Consider the following 20,835-nt stretch of genomic DNA (forward strand, 5'->3'; position numbering starts at 1 on the left):
GAAAGAATGTTAGCCCATAGCGAAGAGAAAGAAATGCATGTACTGTATTGACTTTCTTATATCTTCTGTATCATAAAACTTATTTTGTGAGAAACAACCATATAGGTATAGCAGTAAGTATAAAAGTTTAATTCCATCCATCCGTTCAGCTTACAAACTTGCTTTATCCTGAGCTGGATCGTGTGGAAACTGAAGCTAATCTCAGCAAGCAGAGGTTGCAAGGCAGGAACAATCCATGGAAAGGGTGCCAGTCTATCAAAAGGTGGGGTTTCATTCCAATGTGCCTTAATATTTATGTCTTATTGTTTTGAGGCTCAATGTGATGTCATCGCATTGCCATTGTATTATTGTTCTTGTCCCCCTTATGGGTGCTACACTTTGTGTCAGCAGATGTGGCATGTTGATGTCAATGCAATGCACATGAAAGTGGCACGTAATGTCACAGCAGCTGCTTTATAAAAAAAATGGGGACATGCACAGAATATGTATGAACTTTGATCAAACAAAGGGAAGACTTTCGTGAGAAACCTGGCACTTGAAAAACAAACAGAAACATTTTCAAATAGCAAAATAATTACTGGCTTTCACTCCTGTTTCACTTTGTGGTTTAGAATATGATCTTGTCTTAGTAATGTGACGAAAGATTGCTAATGCTTTCCTTGTGTCAACACTGTTAATTGACCTGCCGATTTCTAAGCCCTATAAGTTAAGTGTTTACAGTATTGTGTTACCGTCTGCATGAATTTCGAGTTAATACAAGAATTTGTTTCTTTTCTGTAATAAGACTTACTGACACAACTGATAAAAACAGCTGAACATCATTCATATCTCACTGAAAGTGAAGGCATGTGATAGAAAGACAGCAGACCGAATACTGAACTGACATGACCACAACAACTGCTACTACTACTGTAGAACTCTAAGGGTCTTCGGAATGCAATGCTGTAAATACTTTAGTGAAATAACTGTAAATGACATCCAGTAAAGTCATTTATTACCTTTAAGTGAATTATTCAGCATTTTAATGGCTGCATCTCACCTCTCCAACCTTACTGGTCTTCTTGTGATCTGTACAAGTTGAGCCATGCCAAAACTGTGCCTAAAAGTCTTGTTTGATTTTCTGACTTGTTTAGTAGAATGGCGGGTTACTGTGTCAAAAGCAGCACTTAATGCACAACAACTGTAGCATTTCCTCCATCCGAAGGTATTAGAATGTTGTTTGTGATTTGAGATAAGGCTCTCTCTGTGACATTTGCAAAAGCCAGAGTGCAACCTTTCACACAGGTTGAAGTTTCGAAGGTGAGTCTAAAGCTGTGAGCTCCCCCTACCTCCCCCCTCCAACTAGAAGGAAAAAAAGTACACTTCAATTTCCTCTATACATATTAAGTAGAGTATATCTGAGTCTTACAGAGGACGGCACAGTGTGCTAGCAGAATGTATTATTTTGTGTGAAATCTAAATGGCACTATCAACCTTAAGTGAACAGATACGAAACAATGAAATGTGTAATGTAATGAAATACTGTATGTGAAAAGGAGGTTTGTTCCCTAGTAAAAAGGTTTTTAAGCTATACAGCATTCATTTTTTCTTCTTCCAACCATATCAGACACAAGTAAACAGAGGCAACAAAAAGTTCTTGACATGGATAGAGTGTTAAAAAGGAGTGAAAATAGTCAGCATTAAGAGAAATAGCACTTATTAAAAAGAAGTTCCAAGATTGCCAAGCCATGAAGAGGCCTATCCAAAAAGAGGGTAAACAGCTGCAAGAGGGTCTGTTAATTTCATTGCTTCATCCCATAGGTGGTCAGCAACACAAAAACCTTTATTTGAATTGTCAGGAGCAAATCTAAAGCTATCAGCAAGAGTGAAAATGAAGGTCTACAGGATGGTAGTGAGACCAGCTATGTTATATGGGTTGGAGACGGTGGCACTGACCAAGAAACAGGAGACAGAGCTGGAGGTAACAGAGTTAAAGATGCTAAGATTTGCATTGGGTGTGACGAGGATGGACAGGATTAGAAATGAGTACATTAGAGGGTCAGCTCAAGTTAGACAGTTGGGAGACAAAGTCAGAGAGGCGAGATTGCGTTGGTTTGGACATGTGCAGAGGAGAGATGCTGGGTATATTGGGAGAAGGATGCTAAGGATAGAGATGCCAGGGAAGAGGAAAAGAGGAAGGCCTAAGCAAAGGTTTATGGGTGTGGTGAGAGAGGACATGCAGGTGATGGGTGTAATGGAGCAAGATGCAGAAGACAGAAAGATATGGAAAAAGATGATCTGCTGTGGCAACCCCTAACGGGAGAAACCGAAAGAAGAAGAAAAATAAATCTAAAGCTCTCAGATCCTATAACAGCACAAGTGTCCTAGAAGTGCAGCAAGCAGAAAACCAAGAGCCATTATATTTTGCAAGGTTAAAGTCCTGCTACCATTTTCGAAGTCAACCTTTCCAAAAGTTGTGCAGTTGGCCACTCTTTCTAAAGAAGGAACCTGCAGCCTCATGAATGGCATGTTGTATTCCATACCAAAGAAAGAAGCTAGAAAAGGACATGTTCAGTTTTTGACATAGTGTGCCACCTCCTGATGTGTACAGCTGGCTCTTAAAGGTATGACAGATATAGCAGAACATACCCAGATAACCCATTCATGTTAAAACATATATCCCAGCTGATAAATGAGATAGCCGAGATTAAGAGTAGGGGTGGGCGGTATGACCAAAATTCTATATCACGGTATTTTTCTAAATTATCCCGGTTTCACGGTATTCAACGGTATTTTTTTCCCATGCATGAGTGGATGTTAACCACATTTTCCACTGCAGTTACTGGCTAAGAATAACCTATTCCACTGTCAAGAGCATTGTACATTTTACAATGGGTGGGAGGCATTAATGAAAAGAAGGAATCACATTGCATGACAGATGCAGTCAAAATATAGAACCTTTTTATTGAACAAATTTTGCAAAAACTTAAACTATAATTTTGACAACATATTTTCAACCATCCAAAGAGGCATTTAGACTTAGTAAAATATCCAGAAGTGCTTGTCAAAAGTTGTATTGCACTGAACATGTCTTAGAAAAGGAATAAATAGTAAATATTTTTTGTAAACCAACTACACTTTCTGCTAATGTTATCAATCTCTGTCCACTGACACGTTAAAGTGACTTTTTAAACAACTTTACCATCATTAAGCTGCATAATATTTAAACTAATAAATAATAACAATAAAATAATTAATAGTATTATTACTGATAGTTGCACTATTACTTCAAGGCTTCAAGCCCAGGTGCATTACACAATATTCACCAAATTAAAATAAAATAAAAAGTGCAATCTTGGTGATGACATCTTTACCAACTGAACCATCATTTAGGCAAACTGCATTAATATGGACCTTGCTTGAAGCTAAGCTATATGCATAAATAATAAAACTAAAACTTGAATTTATAATGCTATTTGTGGTATAGCCCTATGGAATTGTATTAGGCCCACGGTGAAGAAAAAAAATACGGACACGGAAGAAAAAAACAAACTATATGTCGAGAATAAAGTCGACATTTCCACTTTATTCTCGCCGTTTATGTTGAGATTAAAGTCGACATTTCCACTTTAATCTCAACATAAACTATGAGAATAAAGTGGAAATGTCGACTTTAATCTCAACATAAACAGCAAGAATAAAGTCGACATTTCCACTTTATTCTCATAGTTTACTTTATTATTAAACTAGAATGTCGTAAACTAAACTTCATCCTAAAATCATTGTTTAATTTACTAGACTTTCTCAAACCCCGTCATAAGTTAATGTAGCACATTAAATGCTTTGTGTTAAGTGTTCCCCCGACCCAGTTGTTAATCACTACGCTTCTTAAACTGACTTCTCACGCACTAAGAGGAGACAGCGATCACCGCACAGAATCCATTCACATCATGATATTCCTGCTCTCTGACAATTTAGAATGCTAAGATAAATACTTGATATCATTTTCAAGATGAAATGCATTAAAGCAGGTATTAAACATGCACAGTAGTGAAGCGGTAGTGCTGCTCCTTCGCCGTAAGGGGTCCCCAGGTGTATGTTCAGTGTAGAGAACTTTATGGCAGGTGTGACGAGGCTCCAAAAAACTGGATGTATGAATGGGTATCGCACAGGTTTAACTTAAATATTGTGTAAATGTTGGGTTTGTGATCTGGTGGTCGGAGACACTAACACAGAATTCAATGGATGTTCTTCTGAGGGGGCTTTCTTTATTCCACGCATGCTGTCTCTATCTGACGTACCAAAACCCCAATTCCTATCTTTCCTTTTTCTTTCTCCACATAACCAATCACCACACGATAAACGTCTTTGTGAAATTAAAACTAGTTATAAACTTAGCCCACGGAGTGTTCAGAACTTTAAAAATATCTTCGTTATACATGTTTAATACCATCCATTCAGGGTTGCGCCCATCCCTGAACGAGTCGCCAGCACATCGCAGGGTGAATATGAGTAAAACATACACTAGCAGGGTCAATATAGCAGAACAAAACCCCACATCCTACATGACTTTGAAAGGAAACTGAAGCACGCCGAGTAAACCCACCAGAAAAACATGCAAATGCAAGGCAGGGTACACCCGAGACACCCTTGCTGCAAGGCAGCAGTGCGACCTCCACGCCGTCGTGCCCCCACATGATTAATACCTGCTTTAATGCATTTCACCATGAAAATTATATCAAGTATTTATCTTAGCATTCTAAATGTTCAGAGAGCAGGAATATCATGAAGTGAATGTATTCTGTGCGGCGATCGCTGCCGGCGCCTCCTCTTAGTGCAGAGGAAGTCAGGTTAAGAAGCTCGGGGAACACTTAACACAAAGCATTTAATGTGCTATATAACTTATGACGGGGTTTGAGAAAATCTAGTAAATTAAATATTCATTTTACGATGAAATTTAGTTTACGATGTTCTACTTTAATGACAAGTACGAGAATAAAGTCAACATGTTGACTTTAATCTTGACATAAATGGCGAGAATAAAGTAGAAATGTTGAGAATAAAGTCAACATGTCGACTTTATTCTCGTCATAAGTGTCGAGATTAAAGTCAACATGTCGTCACACTATTACACAGTACCCAGGTACATTACACTGTATTGAAAACAAATAAAACAAGTACAACTTGACTTACAGTATTATTCAGCAGTATAGAAACAGTATTCACACATTTGAACATAATGGTCCACATCTGACCTTTTTAAAACCAAAGTATCTCCAGACAACGGACGTGACTCCTTTTTTTTCTGCAAACGTTCTTCTGTGTCATCATGTTCACCTTTATCGTCTGCTTCAGTTTCGGAATGTTCTCTGTCCATTTTCACCGCGCAATACCTACACTACCACACCTATTTAGCGGTGTAGAAGTGAAAAAGAGCCCCCGTGCAACACTGCTGTGTTTAGCGGTGTAGCAGTGAAAAAGGTCCCCACTTGAACAGTTTCCGGCTGCGCCACGTTCCGAATGTCGTTTAGACAATGTAAACCGGTGTTGTGGTATAAGAAAAATCCATATCATAACAAAAATAAAAAACGGTTTTCGGTATGAACCGGTATACCGCCCAGCACTAATTAAGAGGTTAATATACTACAGAATACTTACTAAAGTCATAGCCTGGTTGCAAAGTTTATGGTTAATGTTCTGACTTCCATCATTACAAGCAGTAAAACAGCATTCATTCTCTGGGCTGAAATTAAACTGGCTAAGGCTGTAAAACCAAAGGGGGATAACAACTCCATGAACTTTCAAAATGGTATACTATTTTTGTTCTCTAAGAAGTTCATATATCTAAAGCCTGCTTCAGAGACACACTACAATCATAAGCAAGATGATCTGCAATTCTACCAAGAGTAAGGGTAGAACAACTCAAAATGTCAATGAATTTTATTGCAGCAGTAGACGTTATGATTTCCTGGTTTTAAACTGAATTTTAGGCAAAGGAAGAGGCAGCTCAAATATAATTAAGTGCTGAATAATTTTAAAAGATGGTGAAATAAGTAAAAGAGCTATACAAAATATTCAAAGTAACCTGAAGAAGAGGTAACAATAATGCATCTGCAATAGAAAATGAATACTCGGCAAAGGAATTACATTTTTGACATAATTTGGAGTGTACTGTTTTTCAAAAAGTGCAGGTCCCTAGAAGGCTTAAAAAGACAAAATACCAATGAATTAAAAAAAATTCTTTAGGTAATACATGCCCATACATTGTTAAGTTCTACTCTTAGAACTGTGATAGCCGAGTTTGACATGTACTGCACCATAAAAAATGACAGTAAAACTGTAGCAAATGTGGATTATTTTGTCAGCCACCTTCTAAGACTGTAAAGAATGTAGTCATGCAATTGTCCTCAAACATAATCTTTTAGATGACAGTAAGACAATGTCAAATATTTCCTACACATTAAGTACAGCCTAAATCAAACGGTGCACTTGTATGTTGCAGAATTGGCATCCAGAAGTGCTATCTATTAAAGATATTTATTGCTGGTCAAAGTATTGGAAATTGATTGCTCTGACACAGACAACAAGTGCAAGACAAAAATTATGCTTGTATGGCACAGTAGTCCAACAATCTTTCCAACATTAGGGAAACTTTTAAAGTGATCACATATATTAGAGTATTTATCTAAGGACTAAAAGAAAACCACAGCAAATGTAGAAAACACCATCATATATAAGAATGTGCATACTTCTTTGATTTTCTCTTGGCATAGTCCAAAGAGGCGGCACAGTGGCGCAGTGGGTAGTGCTGCTGCCTCGCAGTTGAGTGACCTGGGGACCTGGGTTCGCTTTCCGGGCCCTCCCTGCATGGAGTTTGCATGTTCTCCCCGTGTCTGCGTGGGTTTCCTCCGGGTGCTCCGGTTTCCTCCCACAGTCCAAAGACATGCAGGTTAGGTGGATTCGCGATTCTAAATTGGGCTTGGTGTGTGGGTGTGTTTGTGTGTGTCCTGTGGTGGGTTGGCACCCTGCCCGGGATTGGTTCCTGCCTTGTGCCCTGTGTTGGCTGGGATTGGCTTCAGCAGATCCCCGTGACCCTGTGTTCGGATTCAGCGGGTTGGAAAATGGATGGATAGTCCAAAGACATGCTGTTCACTGAACCAGTGTGGGAGTATGCTTGGATGTGCCCTACAACATAATGGCGTTTGGTCCAAAGCTTGTTTGTGCCTACACACTTTGCTATGGAGTACACTCTAGCTCTTTAACAGCCTCTATCAAGAAAATGGGGATCAACAACATAAATGAGTATAAGTATGGGTGTAATTTAGCATAAACAGTTGATGATGATTGGAACTTCACTGTTACAGTAGGTGTGTCTTTAATCTACGCACAAATTTAACTGGTCTCCTACAGTATTATCATTAAATGACACATCACTAAAATATGTGCTTCTTAAAAACCTTTTTGTAAAAGATTAGCTATTGTCAGTGTTTTTTTTTTTGTTTCTTGTTTTTTGTTTTTTTTTGTTGGCTGTCCTTTCATTCTAGCAGCAATGCTGAATTTGTTTACTTCTATTTTGGCATTTTAGCTCTAACAGCAAGGTCATATGAGACCTAGTAGTAATTGAGACCTCAAGGCCTGGCCTACCACAGTATCTCTCCTTGCAGTATATCAAGAGCAGCCCTCTTAAGTAAAGTTACCGCTTCTTGGTAGAGTCAACTATAAAGCATAAGAAGGAAGACAGACATCAGCCTTGATTGTTTCATTGTTGGGCACACTCACTCAAATATATTAATATACTGTTGCACCAGTTTTGATCTTTAAAAATTAAACAACTAGAAATCTATATTGCTTTTGATGGGATAGGCAAACATTGTTTTTATAATTGAAAACAATAAAGGTTTGTTAAATGTTCAATGATCAGAGTTGAATACACTGAACTGACCAAAACAAAAGAGCATCAAAAACTAACTTATTAAGCAGTTAAAAAAACCTAAAACTAAAATGAAAATTGAAGCTAGTTGTTAGTTCTGTGATACTTATCTTTAAAAAAAACAACTGAAAATGCTTCTAAGCACACAGCTTCATCTTTTAACAATGGTAGCCATGCTTGGGCATCCTCAAAGCTTGGGCACTATAATTAAATTGTGCTTTAAACATTCTTGCGGTCTTACTAATGTTTCAAGCACTGTATGATCATACACTAGTTGTGTTGCTGACTTTTACTTCTAGTCTGAAACCACACTACACTCATTTGAGTTGGAAAGCAGGTCATTTGCTTGTTGTCTTGGAGGGTTTCTATATAAGAAAATGGATCATATGGGACGATGGACTACCTTAATGACATTTCAGCGCAGTTGCAAAATAGACCTTTATCAGAATGCTGTTGGCAGCAGGCAGTCATCATTGACTGCCTCTACTGCAAAGAATCTTGGTGTCATTTTTGATTCCTCCCTTTCTTATTCTGCCCACATAAATCACATTAAGAAACTTTCTTACTTTCACCTCCGTAACATATCCCGTGTTCGCTCCTTCCTCTCCTTTTCTAATGCTGAGAAACTTGTCCATGCTTTTATCACATCCCGCATCAATTATTGTAATTCTCTACTGGCAGGTGCCCCTTCTAATCTTATATCACATCTCCAGCTTATTCAAAACTCAGCTGCAAGAGTCCTTACTCGAACCAGTAGCAGCGAGCACATCACACCCATCCTGCTTCATCTTCACTGGCTCCCTGTGTCTTACAGAATTGAATATAATATTCTACTAATAACCTACAAAGCCTTAAACGACCTTGAGCCAAACTACATCAGTGACTTTCTCCATCACTATGTGCCTGTCCACCCACTAATTCTGGCAATCTTGTTGTGCCCAACACTAATCTACACTCTATGGGTGACAGGGCCTTCAGCTGTATAGTGCCCAGACTCTGGAATGACCTACCAAAATTAATCAGGTCAGCTGACTCCATGAATTCTTTTAAAAAAACAATTCAAAACTCATCTGTTCAGGAAGGCTTTTAACTCTACCTGACTTTATTACCCTTCTCTCAGTTTACCTGTATGTTTACCTCTATGTCAAGTTGCTCATGTAACCTGTGTGTGTGTGCTAGACCATCAATTATGTTGTCCGTTAGGCTTTTCTCTGAATTTACTATCTTACTCTTCTTTATTTATTTATCTGGTTTAGTACAATACTATATACTGTATACCCTGCCGTTCTACCTTAAACTCTGAAGTGCCTTGAGCATGGGAAAAGCGCTATATAAATAAAATGTATCATTATTTTTATTATTATTGACGCAGTGTATCTTGTCTCAGCTATACTGTAGATTCCCAATGCAGTGGCATATCATGGAATTCTCTACATTCCTTAACTTTTGCCAAGATAATGTGGTCAAAATGGAGGAGCAGCATTCTAAATTAATGTAGTTCACATTTTTCTTTAAACAATTGATTTTATTTCTATGAATGAAGATATCAAAAACAGGTAAAGAAACAGTAAAAAATTAAAATAACAAAGAAAATTTTTTTTTCCCTTCATTGATATATAAACCATTTATTATATAGTATACAAACTCCCTGAAAAAAAAAACGATGAAACAAGATACAGTATGTATTTATTTTAATGACTTAAGGAAAGCAGCTGCTGTTGGATTACAGGTAGGCAATCAATTTCATAAGGTGACCATTCATGTTTAGTTGTGGCAGGAACACATGCTTGCGTATATTATGCAGTAAATATACAAATGCATACTTTACTTATATAAATAATTGTTCATTGTACCTTACTTTAAAAAAGTACCACTACTAAATTTACAATTAAAAGTCTTTTCTTACAAGTAAATGTGTCTTTAAATCTGCCCTATAAATTACATGAGAATTTAAAATCTAACTGTAACTCATTACAGCAACAAAAATCTACACTTCAGCAAGGTGGCAAGGGTCACTAACACTTAGGGAGCCATGCATCATAATTAATGGATCAAGTGTGCTAACAGAGAGATTTTTATTATTTGGTTAAGTTTTTATTATTATTATTTTGCCATCTTTAATTAGTAACTGTCAAAATGGAAAGATGGTTATATTTGATAAAAAAATAAATAAATGTGTGCAGTGTGGTATCGATTACCTTTCTAAATTTTCCTACACAGAACATTTACATGCAAATTCTGCTTGGATAACCAATGCCTTACTAACATGCTACAGATAAGCCTGACTTTTTCATAAACTAAACAATTAATCCATGGTACCCCTTCTAAATATCTATTTTAAAAATGTAAGATTGTACTCTGCCTCTGCAATGTATACTAGGCAGTTAATATCACTTGATATTTGGTATGTGTTCATCCACCATTATGCTAGTTTATGCTCAATCATTAAAAAAAAAAAAAAAAAAAGAAGAAGATATCTACCTACGTGTGGTATCCTTTCAACCACATTCCCTTTGTAATACTCTACTGGCGAGTATTCTGAAACGAGCTGCCTTTGTGCTTGTCACCCACCAAGTCTGTTTTCAAGGGAAAATGTAGATCAGGATCTCAATCCTATTTACATGTCAATAAGCTAAAAAAAAAAAAAAAAAAAATCACAAAATCACCTTCAGTTTATCAATTCACAGCTTGTAAATGACATCAACAAATCATTCACTAACAGTCACCTTTGCACACATGTTCATTCCATTATATAAACAGCAAAGCTCAAAAAAAAACAGGAGACTCTAACATGACATGCTGTATTCATGCGAAATGTAATGGCAGAGCACATACAATGCTGTTTGACTTACTGACACTAAAGTTCATAAGGTTTAATGTGTCTAACTAGTCATGAATGGTGTGTCAGCAAAAGCATCTTAGGTTAAAGCAGACAGCTTTACTTATTTCGCAAACACAAAGAAATATAAAACATGATATATTTATTTGGTGTTTACTGTCAAAGGTAACATTTATTTCCCTTTAGGGCAAAGCAGGTGGTGTTTTCCACAGACAGAAAAAAAATCAACTGATGGACAAAGATAATATTGCATAGTATGGACAGATTAAAATACAATAGATTTCAAGAAGCAGATATTATTTGTTTAGCTTAAATGCGATGAAAACAACATGATTACAGGCAAAAGTATCAAAATAAACAACTACACTTTAAAATACAGAACTAGATAAGAATTCTATGACAACACTAAAAAATACAAAATGGCTCCATCAAGGAAAGTGGCAATTACAACAGCTAAAATAACTGGGTCTTAAGCAACAAACAACAGTTATAATGGCAGCCTTCACTTTGCCTAATAGAACACTAGGGTCCTTCTAAAGGCCATTGGTCTCCCTGCCCTTCCAGCTTTCAATAGCCCTTTAAAGGCAAAATCTTTATTTAAATTCCTTTAAATCAAGGGGAAAGTACTACCCCACTTATCTCTACTAGACAAACTGAGCCCTCCAGAAAGCCAAGACCTAGTTCCAGATCTTCACGGAATTGTCCTGTACTATAAAGAGACAGTGCTTTCCTTTGTAAGCAGGAAACCGTGGCTGACATCTAACAGCAAGAGATCTTCTAACCTCTTTTCAGCTCTTCACTGCCCCTGTTTCAGTCTATTAATAGAGAATCGGGCATCAGTAGCACCAGCTGGGTCACCTCCCCTCCAGTATCCAGAGTAAACATTACGTGCATCTCTCTCTCCCTCCTGCACTGGAGTTTCTGCCCTTCTGCAGCACAATGCTAGACAGTATTCACTACCCTCCAGCAGGCCACATTTCCAGATACAGGACTATTGCTTTAGTCACGATGTACTATTCCTGTGCCTAAAAACCAGACAATTTCCCTGGCCCATACCATACTTGGGGTGCTTTTGCTTACTTGCCAGCTGGGCTCCTCCTCACAAATAAAATTTTTCATATTATATTTATACAGTCTTAAAACTGTTTCAATTCAGGGACATATGCAAAACTCACAAACTGATAATAATTAAATTATACCATATAGGAAAATAAAAAATACAAAAAATAAACAATTTAATAAATCTGACATTTACAGACAACAGTATAAAAATATAGCTTAATAATACTTACAATACTTTACAAGCATATTCAGATTCTGCAATTCAATTTGTAATTTCATTAATTTTTAAAAAAAATTTTAAATTATTTCCTGTTCTTTTAAAGACTACTTTATATATTTTAATAACATTAAAATTTAGTGTAGTCTTAAGCCATGTACTACACTAACAATAAATTATTCATTGTGCATTCATATAACACAGATTATTGTAGAGCTATTTCATTCTCCTCTATAAATATCAATATAGCTGATGATTATATTTTCCATTCATTTTTGTCTTACAAACACACTCAAGTAATTAATTATACCTCTCCAAATTAACAACCGATGCTTACTGTCATTATAAAAAATTATAAAAAATATCTTTTACTATTTTTATTTTAATTTGCATTATGTTTCAAATGACATTTGTATACACTTTAAATTACTTATATATGCTGTAAATGCATTTGTGATAAATCTGCTTTACTTTTTACATTTTTGGTATAAACATGCTGCATATATGGCAACAACAGATTAAAATATCATTCATTTTTGAAGCTGTGATGTGACCATCCTTTCTGTTATCTCTCTTGAGAAGTTAAGCTGCCATGCCAAACAGTAACAGAGACAACTGCTGCTCTATAAAATGAGCTACGATTTCTAGTGACAGACTAGTTGTTCCTAATCGTCAAAGAAAATAATCTATGGCAACCTTTTTCCACTATAAAATACATTTGATATATTCAACTATTACAAACATTTAAAAAAAAATTAAATATGATACATACTAATACATTAAATGATTACATACTGAATAGTGGTTATAGTGGTGTCGGGTATATTCTGTAATTTCTGTGAGATTCATTTCTATTCTCAGGTTTACTTTCACATTTCAAATCCATGCAGATATGTTTATAGACAGAAACTGTTTCTTTTAAAGTACTTTTATTCATAATTAGTGTTAATTCCACTATAGTCAAGTCTATTTTTGATTTTAAAAAACTTTGCCTATTGCTTGTTCTGTATATCTGATGTACACAGTCTCAAAAGCTGCACTGTTTTCAAACTTTTCCATTTTATCTATAGAATACTATGAACAATAACAAATTTGGATCAATTCCACATTGCCCGCTTTAAGTAAATAAACACATATAATTTCTTTATTCATTTTTGAAAACCAAAAACAAGAGGATAGAAAGTTATAAGTGATTTAAAAAAGGCTGTGCTGATGAGCAAAACAAAAAAAACAGATTATCATTACAGTATAGCTCACAACATGAAAAATAGAAATAGAATTTAAAAAACAAGTATCTTTTCAACTATTCTACATTGCGGTAGTATCCATTACTGTATACTCAACTCTACTCTGCTATGGAATCAATAATAAATGTTCAAAACAACAATTTTGTGAAAGTTCTTAATTAACCAAGTACAAGTTTACTTAAACACAAGCATTTAAATAATACCAATAAACAAAAACAGTTCCCCTTATTTGTACATTAATGCACTGCTCTCATTGTAGCAGTGGTGGAGGTAGAAGTGGCAGTCATCTTTAAAATACTTAAACAAGCTAAGAAACCATAATGGCCCCATAGAAAGCAATGCTTAATTCCACAGTGTAGATATTTATATAGCAACATGTAACAAACATGGCCAAATAAAACTGAGCATGTATATAAAAATTAGGCCTAAGGACAAAGACAATTCTAAGAACACCTCAGGGCCTAACATCTGAGGTTTCTGTCTAGAGTTTTAGCCACATCTGTCACTTGTTTTTGATGAGTCATAATGTTAGCGATGATAAAAGAATAGTTTTATATTCCTCATCGTCTTCACCAAAATACTGTGTTGTTTTAGAACTTTACATTTTATTTACAGGTAAATTAGAACACCAATGCATTTTGATCAATTTCTGTGCTAACAATAGTTTTACATGTACATCTCACTGGTCTGTTTTGTGTTAATGAACAATTCCTAATAGTCTTTCATCCATGCCCCTCAACAACATTTCACTCCTAAGAACATAAAAACATATCTCGTACTCTAAGCAAAGCTTCTTTTGACACTATGCTGGTACTCTGTACCTGCAAACATTATTCACCCTTGATGGAATAATTCCTCTTTTTAAAATTGGCTGCATGCTACCACTCTTCTTCTAAAAATAAACAGCACCAGCTTCTGCTAAAGATTAACTGAATAAGGAATGTACTAGGACTTCCTCATTCAACCGCCAATACTCTTCTCACAGGGCCATTTGAACATGCAATTGTTTTCTAATGGGAGATTAAAATAGATGTTGCATAACGGGACTACAGCTACCTCATCCAGTGAAACCAGAGAAAGCCAGCTTGGCTGAGGGCTGTCTGCTGAAATATGTCTCTGCCTTTAAAAAACTGCCATGGCTGTGCAAAGCTATCACTGCGTGCAAGGGAAAGGGAAAGGAGAGAAAGGAAAAAAAAGCTCCACACAACTGAAGCCAATGATGTCAGAGAGCTGACAGCGGGCGTGTATATCTCAAGGAAGATGGCAGAACAGAGTGAAGATACGATGAGTTGGAATTTGTTTCACTTCAGCTATCTACATACAGAAGTTTGGTTTTATTTTACTATACTCACGAAAATCCTCCTGGTTCTGCTTTTCTCTCCTGTCAAGTACAAATGTTAACAGTTTCCTGGCTGAAGTGCTGAATATGACATTTAAATCAGCTGCTTGCTTCCTTTGAGCTATTTAGGTCAGTACAATTTAATATGTATATATGTATTCTTACTTCCTGTTTCTTTTCCTAAGCTGCTGTTTTACTCTCGGGATTCTTTTCACAAGATTATTGCTAAGGACAGTCATGCAGATTGCTCTGTGAGACCAAGAATACATCAGTGTAATAAGTAAGGCTTATTAAAAAGCAATGACACGCCACCTGCCAGAAATAGTTCGAGTAGCTGAGCTTGTGGTTAATATGTTTGCTGCGCCAACACCAGCGGCCGCTCATGTGACCAAGGTTGAGTCTCTGTGCAGGGTGTTTGCTATGCTCAGTGCACTTTAGGTAATGCTGAGTGGAAAATAACATACTGTGTTCTTGCCTCCCTGCATTGTTTAGACTATGAAAGTTGTGTTTTGTTTCTTCTGCATAACATAACATTTTCTAAGCAACTTAATCCAACCTCACTGAAATAAAGCTAGTATACCGACATACGGAGACAGAGAGTCCCTGTTCACCAATGGAAAATTAAATACTAAACACAAAAAAAAGGAAACATAATATCTAGTCTATAAATGTGATTATTTATGAACCAGCCAAAGCCAATACATACAGGGGACGTTTAGGCAGCATGTACAAAATACTTGTTGCCCCCCCCCACCCTACAAACTCCAAATTATGGCTGAATTTGGGTTAGTGATCCTCCCTTTCACACTAAGCTTGTTTGTAAAGATCACAGCCTGATGACAGCTCTGTTCACTGTTACCTTCTAACCAAGTGCAGCCAGTGCAAGCCAAATGATAATGCAATATTAATGTGTAACAGTAAACAAGTTCTACATTTAAGGTGAGCACATTCTCTGTCTCTCTCGCTGTCTCGATCCTTTAGTCCTTTTTAATTACTAAGCTCTCTACTGCAGTGCACAACGTTTCCTTGTTGTTTTGGCTTTTTTTTTATTTATTTTTTTTGCAAATAAAATGTAGAACTGCAAGCTTAAAACTGCATGCAGACAGGATTAGCACTGCTTTTTGTTTCTGCATGGTTTGAATTCATTTGCCTGTGCCGCTAATGGTGTGCTAGATGGGAGTTTGTAAAGGCTGCGCTTGTGTCATATTTTCCTCTGCTGCAGTTTCACTAACTGCTGCTACATTGTGCTGTGAGACACAGCCGGTTGCTTCCAGGAGCTCAAACCTAAACATACGACGTGCTTTGCAGTCAGATATTGGCTGCTATGCCTTCATTCGATGCATGACAGGACTCTCAAATTTGAAGCCCTTTTCATTTTTTTTTCTTGATGCATACTGAACATGCTGTTAATAAGTCAATATATCACCATGGTAAATAAAGTTAATACCTTCTCTTTAGCTGCTCTGAGTTTGAGATGTAAGCTGCAAGCCCAACCAGGCTATTTTTAACTTTAATGCGGTGCTGGCGCTGAATCGGTTGTGCATGGCTTTGGTATTTGTATTTTCAGCATCAATATCCACGGCTTAATTTTCAGCAAGTGTGACAAGCACCCTGCACTGTGGTCAGCAGTAGTCCTTCAGCCCTTGGAGGGTGGAAAAGAGAAATGCAGACCAACAAAACGAGAAAGACTGTACGGTGAAAACTGCAACATAGATTGGAGATGGATAACGTTCATTTTGCATTTTGTTTACCAATATGATGAATTTTTTGGGGATGCAGCAAAAAATGTTTTTCACTTTTTTTGGCAACCACTTCTGAAATTACAAATCACACAGACTGAAATTTACACAGGACTTTTAAACCTTTTGGTCATCTATTGCGTTAAAAGTCCAACGACTTCATTTTCACCGATGTTACAAGGTATGTTATGCATGTTACTAAAGTTTACTGGGGGAGATTATTGTAGTTTAACTTTTCAGTACTTACTATTTTAGTCAACAAAATTTTATGACAAATGTTAATAGTTTTGACTATTTTTAAATAGATCTCAATATTAAACACAAAAATCAAAAAACAGGTTAAAGAAATGGTTATTCCCACGCTGAATAAAAATAGAAAAGAAGGTATGTTATTACAGGCTGAAGTATCGCTCATTTTGTTCCCTTATGGGATAGCTCAACTGTGAGCAAGAAGCAAATGGCTTATTTTTCAAATGTGAACCTGTACGGTTTAATTCGTGATAGACTGCTTTTACATTTTACTAAGAAATAGTGTAAAACCAGAAAAACATTTTAGACTTCATGCAGAAAAATAAAATGCCTCACATTAAGGTTTGGCCAAACAGTCAATAACAACCAGTAATGAGCTCTTTTAATCTGAGTAGTCATTTTCACCTTGCCTCTCACAGCTAACAGTGAAGCCCAGCATTATTTATTATACCATTGTAACCAAGATAAAGATGTCATAGAAGCTGGTAGGTTTAAAATCTCTTTTATAGAAATGATCTGATAGTATAACTAAAAATGATCATTAAGTACTGCACATCTGTTTAATTCCCTGGGCAATTAGTGCAGTTGTTCAGAATTCAGCTGGATCTCAATAAATGCTGCGCCACAGCATGTTTCCGTGGCAACCACATCCTGCAAGAAGTGTACGCTTGATGGTGGTGGGGGTGTCATGACAGAGGCAGGCTCATCTGAATAAACATGACTGTCCATATATATATTCATTGTCATTTAACCACCCAGGTATAAACCTAGCCTGGAAATTAAAATTATGGCGTTTTAAAATCAAACATATAAAAAGTAACATAAACACAGAGTAGAAATGTGTATGAAACAAGCAACCCCTAAAAATAAAAAGGAAAGAAAACAAGGATTGATTTTAGGCCGCTGACTGCACCTATCATTTCGCACTATGAATGTTACTTTTAATCAAATTCAATACATATTTTAACTAGAACTCTATCAGAAAACTCCACACAATTTTCCCCAGGGTTTTTTTTAAAGCATTATTAATTTTTATGCGGATTTCTTTTCTTTTTTTTTTTTTTTTGTTAAAAGAAATCTGAATAAAATCCATTCTGTATTAGTGCATTTGACTGCCAATTTAAGAGTATCATTTTATAAATAAAGAAATTAATAGCAGAAAATAAAAAGGATATCAGAAATGTAAAAATAACTGTTCAGCCACAAGTTGCAATAGTGCTTAAAAATTTGGGGAGAAAATGAATAGTTCTTGCTGAAAGAAGTAATTCTGTAGCCATAATGGACTTGCTAGATTACTTTAATTATGGTGCATTCTCATAAATTGTAGATTAAATAATAAAACACATGTCAAATATTAATACTTTTTTAACCATTATTGTCTTTTTAATTTGGAAGCCATTTTGCTTTCTCAATGTGACCACAGCTGCTTATAAAATGGCTGCTATGTAAGCGACAGCAGATAAAAGCAGAGCTTTGAGCTGTCAGAATGAGTCATCAGAAAAGGACGCAAGAGCAAAAAAACAAGAAGTGCAATATTGTCACACACAAGTAGGTTTCTTTTTTTATTAATATATTTTTTATTCTGACTGTCATCCAGTATTACACACTTGATCAGGAGGACTGAATACCACTGAAACGTATGACACCAAACTGGAATAAGCTTTCTAACTGACAACTTTTATACATACTGTAGTTCAAAATGTTAAAATGATGTTAGTGAAGAAAAATGTTTGATGATTACATAAAAATAGAAATGACTAAAAGCAAACTAAAATATCGCAAAAAGGTGTCAAACTGTGGTCTGTGAAGCGTTAGCTAGAAATTGCCATGACATACAAAAGAGCTGTGCCAGTAGTCAAACACTAGGGAAGGAATGTAAAAATAACATTTATGTAAATTGCAAAAATTTACATAAATCTAATCGAATCTTATGATCTAATATCACAAAGCTAAATGTACCAAAGGCTAACAAGGTCTTACAGAATGCTTGCAGGCACATTTTTATTTTGCAACTTTAGTTTTATTTCTAATGATGTCAAAACACTGAAAAAGGCAGCACTTGGGTGGCACTTCTTTGCTAAAATGTAAATGCAGTTCTAAGTAAGTTATATACCACCTTTCATACATAATGTTCTTGGCAGAAAGAAAATACAATGAGCTAGTAATAAAGCTGTAACAAAAAAAAAGTAACACAAAATGCGAAAATTAAACTGTAAAAGGTTATAAGAAGCATCCTTAAGTTGATTGTCTTTGAAAATGTCTTTGCTGATGCTAGACAAACACGCATTGGCAAAATGTTCCAAAGCTTTAGTGCATAAAAACAAAACAACTACAAACATGCATACCAACAGCCATTTAGCTGATTTCTGGAAACAGCAGCTTGCTACACAACTGGTTTTATTATGTGATCGCTATATTTTCAACAATAGATTCCTTATACACTATTTATAAAGATATTGTGGGAAATACGGTGTATTGTAATTAAAATGAAAAATCTTGAAAGAAAATAGCAGAAACTTAATTAAATTAATCTTCTTCTGAAATGCATACATCAGAGTGTGTGGCTGTAAGTGAAGAGTGCAAATGCTGATTTTTCCATGCCGTCATCCAGCAGAATATTACATTACATAAACACTGAAGAGAAGACGTTAGACCTATTTTGCAAGTTAAAACACAATGCGGGCTGTAGAAATATAAATATACATTATACCTTGTTGAGTTTATTGCTTTCTGTAGGTAGGATAATACTTTTTGCCGCTGCCAGTGACCTATATTTAATACAGTTTTCATCGGGAATACAGAATTCTAACACAAATGACCAATTGTTTAATGCTGCCAAACTTACCATATCAGTAGTTCATTCTATCAAGTAAATTATTAAATTAACATGTTACTATAACAAAGCAAATGCACGCATGTCTAAAAGCTGAAATGTTTACTACAATTAACTTTGTATTACTTTAATACAAAGTTATTTACATTTCAGGTGATTGGGCAGGAAAGCACTATTTCTTGCTTATCAGCATATGATTCTAAATATATGTTTCATTTAGCATGTATTAAATGCAATGTTCCTCAACAAAGTGTCCCCCGGGTTATGAGGTCAAAATAAAAAAACACAACTGAACAAGCAAATACAATTACATTTCATATATACATATAAAGTCCATAAAGTCCACTTATTCCAGTTTATCTTCATAGTGACCACTGCCTACCTGTGCAGCACTGTGTCCAAGGCAGGAAGCAACTCTGGACGGACCACCAGGGCCCACATGTGCACAGCCATACTAAAGCACACTTGGGCTAGTTTTTGAATCACCAATCCACCTAATGTACCACACATGTCTTTAGTTATCTTAATTTGCATTAATGAATTAATTTTTGTGAAGAATATAAGTAATTTTACCTTATTGGGCAGCTACTGTTAACCTTTGTACTGTATTCATAATTACAGCAAAATCAACTAATAAACATTTTACAAATGAAACAGCACTCATAAAATTTTGATTACTATTCTTAAATTGGTTTACAGTATACAAGCCATGTTTCCTTAACTTAAATTTGAGAAAATAATTAGTTTGGCATTGGTAATAGTCACAAAAACATGAAGACACTTTACTTTTACATGTGCAAAATACTATTCTGTGGAAAAAACAGATAAAACATTTATTATTTAGTTGATCAGGGCTTATAAATACGAAGATTAAGCGTTGCAGTAAAACCAACATTCAAACAAATTTAAAGGCTTGTACAGTAAACTGAGTTTGATTCCAAAATGGAGTAAAGCTGATGTCTGCCAAAACCATACATTCTCTTTTTCGGATTAGCTGGAGTGTTTTGTACCAATAAGAAACCTTTTTTTTTCTAGATAAACTGAGGCTTTTAAAGATCAGGATGTACCACACCATTGGCACCATTACTTTATTCAGTTTTAAGATTTAATGTAAATTTATATATGTGGAATTTAAGTAGTCCAACATGTAACTCTACACTAACTTCAAGTAATGTAGCCTAATCACTAAGCAGCTGGACAATAACCCACAAGGCTGCTGGTTCAGTCCCCAATCCTGACTCACTTTGTGATCTCTGACTGAGTCACTTCACCTGCCAAAATCTGTTTATAGAAACAATTCTATCGCCATCATTTTACATATTCCTTTTAAAAGAAACTGCAAAGGTCCCATGTAAAATAAACTATACTTACCTTTTGTGCAAATAAACATACAGAACATGA

General features: G+C 35.7%; 1 protein-coding gene across 7 annotated transcripts in view; it reads left to right on the forward strand.

Moving 5' to 3' along the window:
* The window catches only part of zbtb38 (zinc finger and BTB domain containing 38), a 37,897-nt gene that overhangs the window by 1,361 nt on the left and 15,701 nt on the right, over positions 1 to 20,835 (forward strand). The window contains exon 1 of one of the 7 annotated variants that reach the window (XM_051923015.1): positions 174 to 262. The exons of 2 other annotated variants lie outside the window; for them this stretch is intronic. In XM_051923015.1, coding sequence (XP_051778975.1) covers positions 236 to 262 — 27 coding nt within the window. In that variant the 5' untranslated portion in view covers positions 174 to 235. 4 more of the 7 variants (XM_051923016.1, XM_028794668.2, XM_028794665.2 and 1 more) reach the window with 4 other exon arrangements.

This window comes from Erpetoichthys calabaricus, chromosome 2 (assembly GCF_900747795.2).
Source record: "Erpetoichthys calabaricus chromosome 2, fErpCal1.3, whole genome shotgun sequence".
Lineage (NCBI taxonomy): Eukaryota > Metazoa > Chordata > Cladistia > Polypteriformes > Polypteridae > Erpetoichthys > Erpetoichthys calabaricus.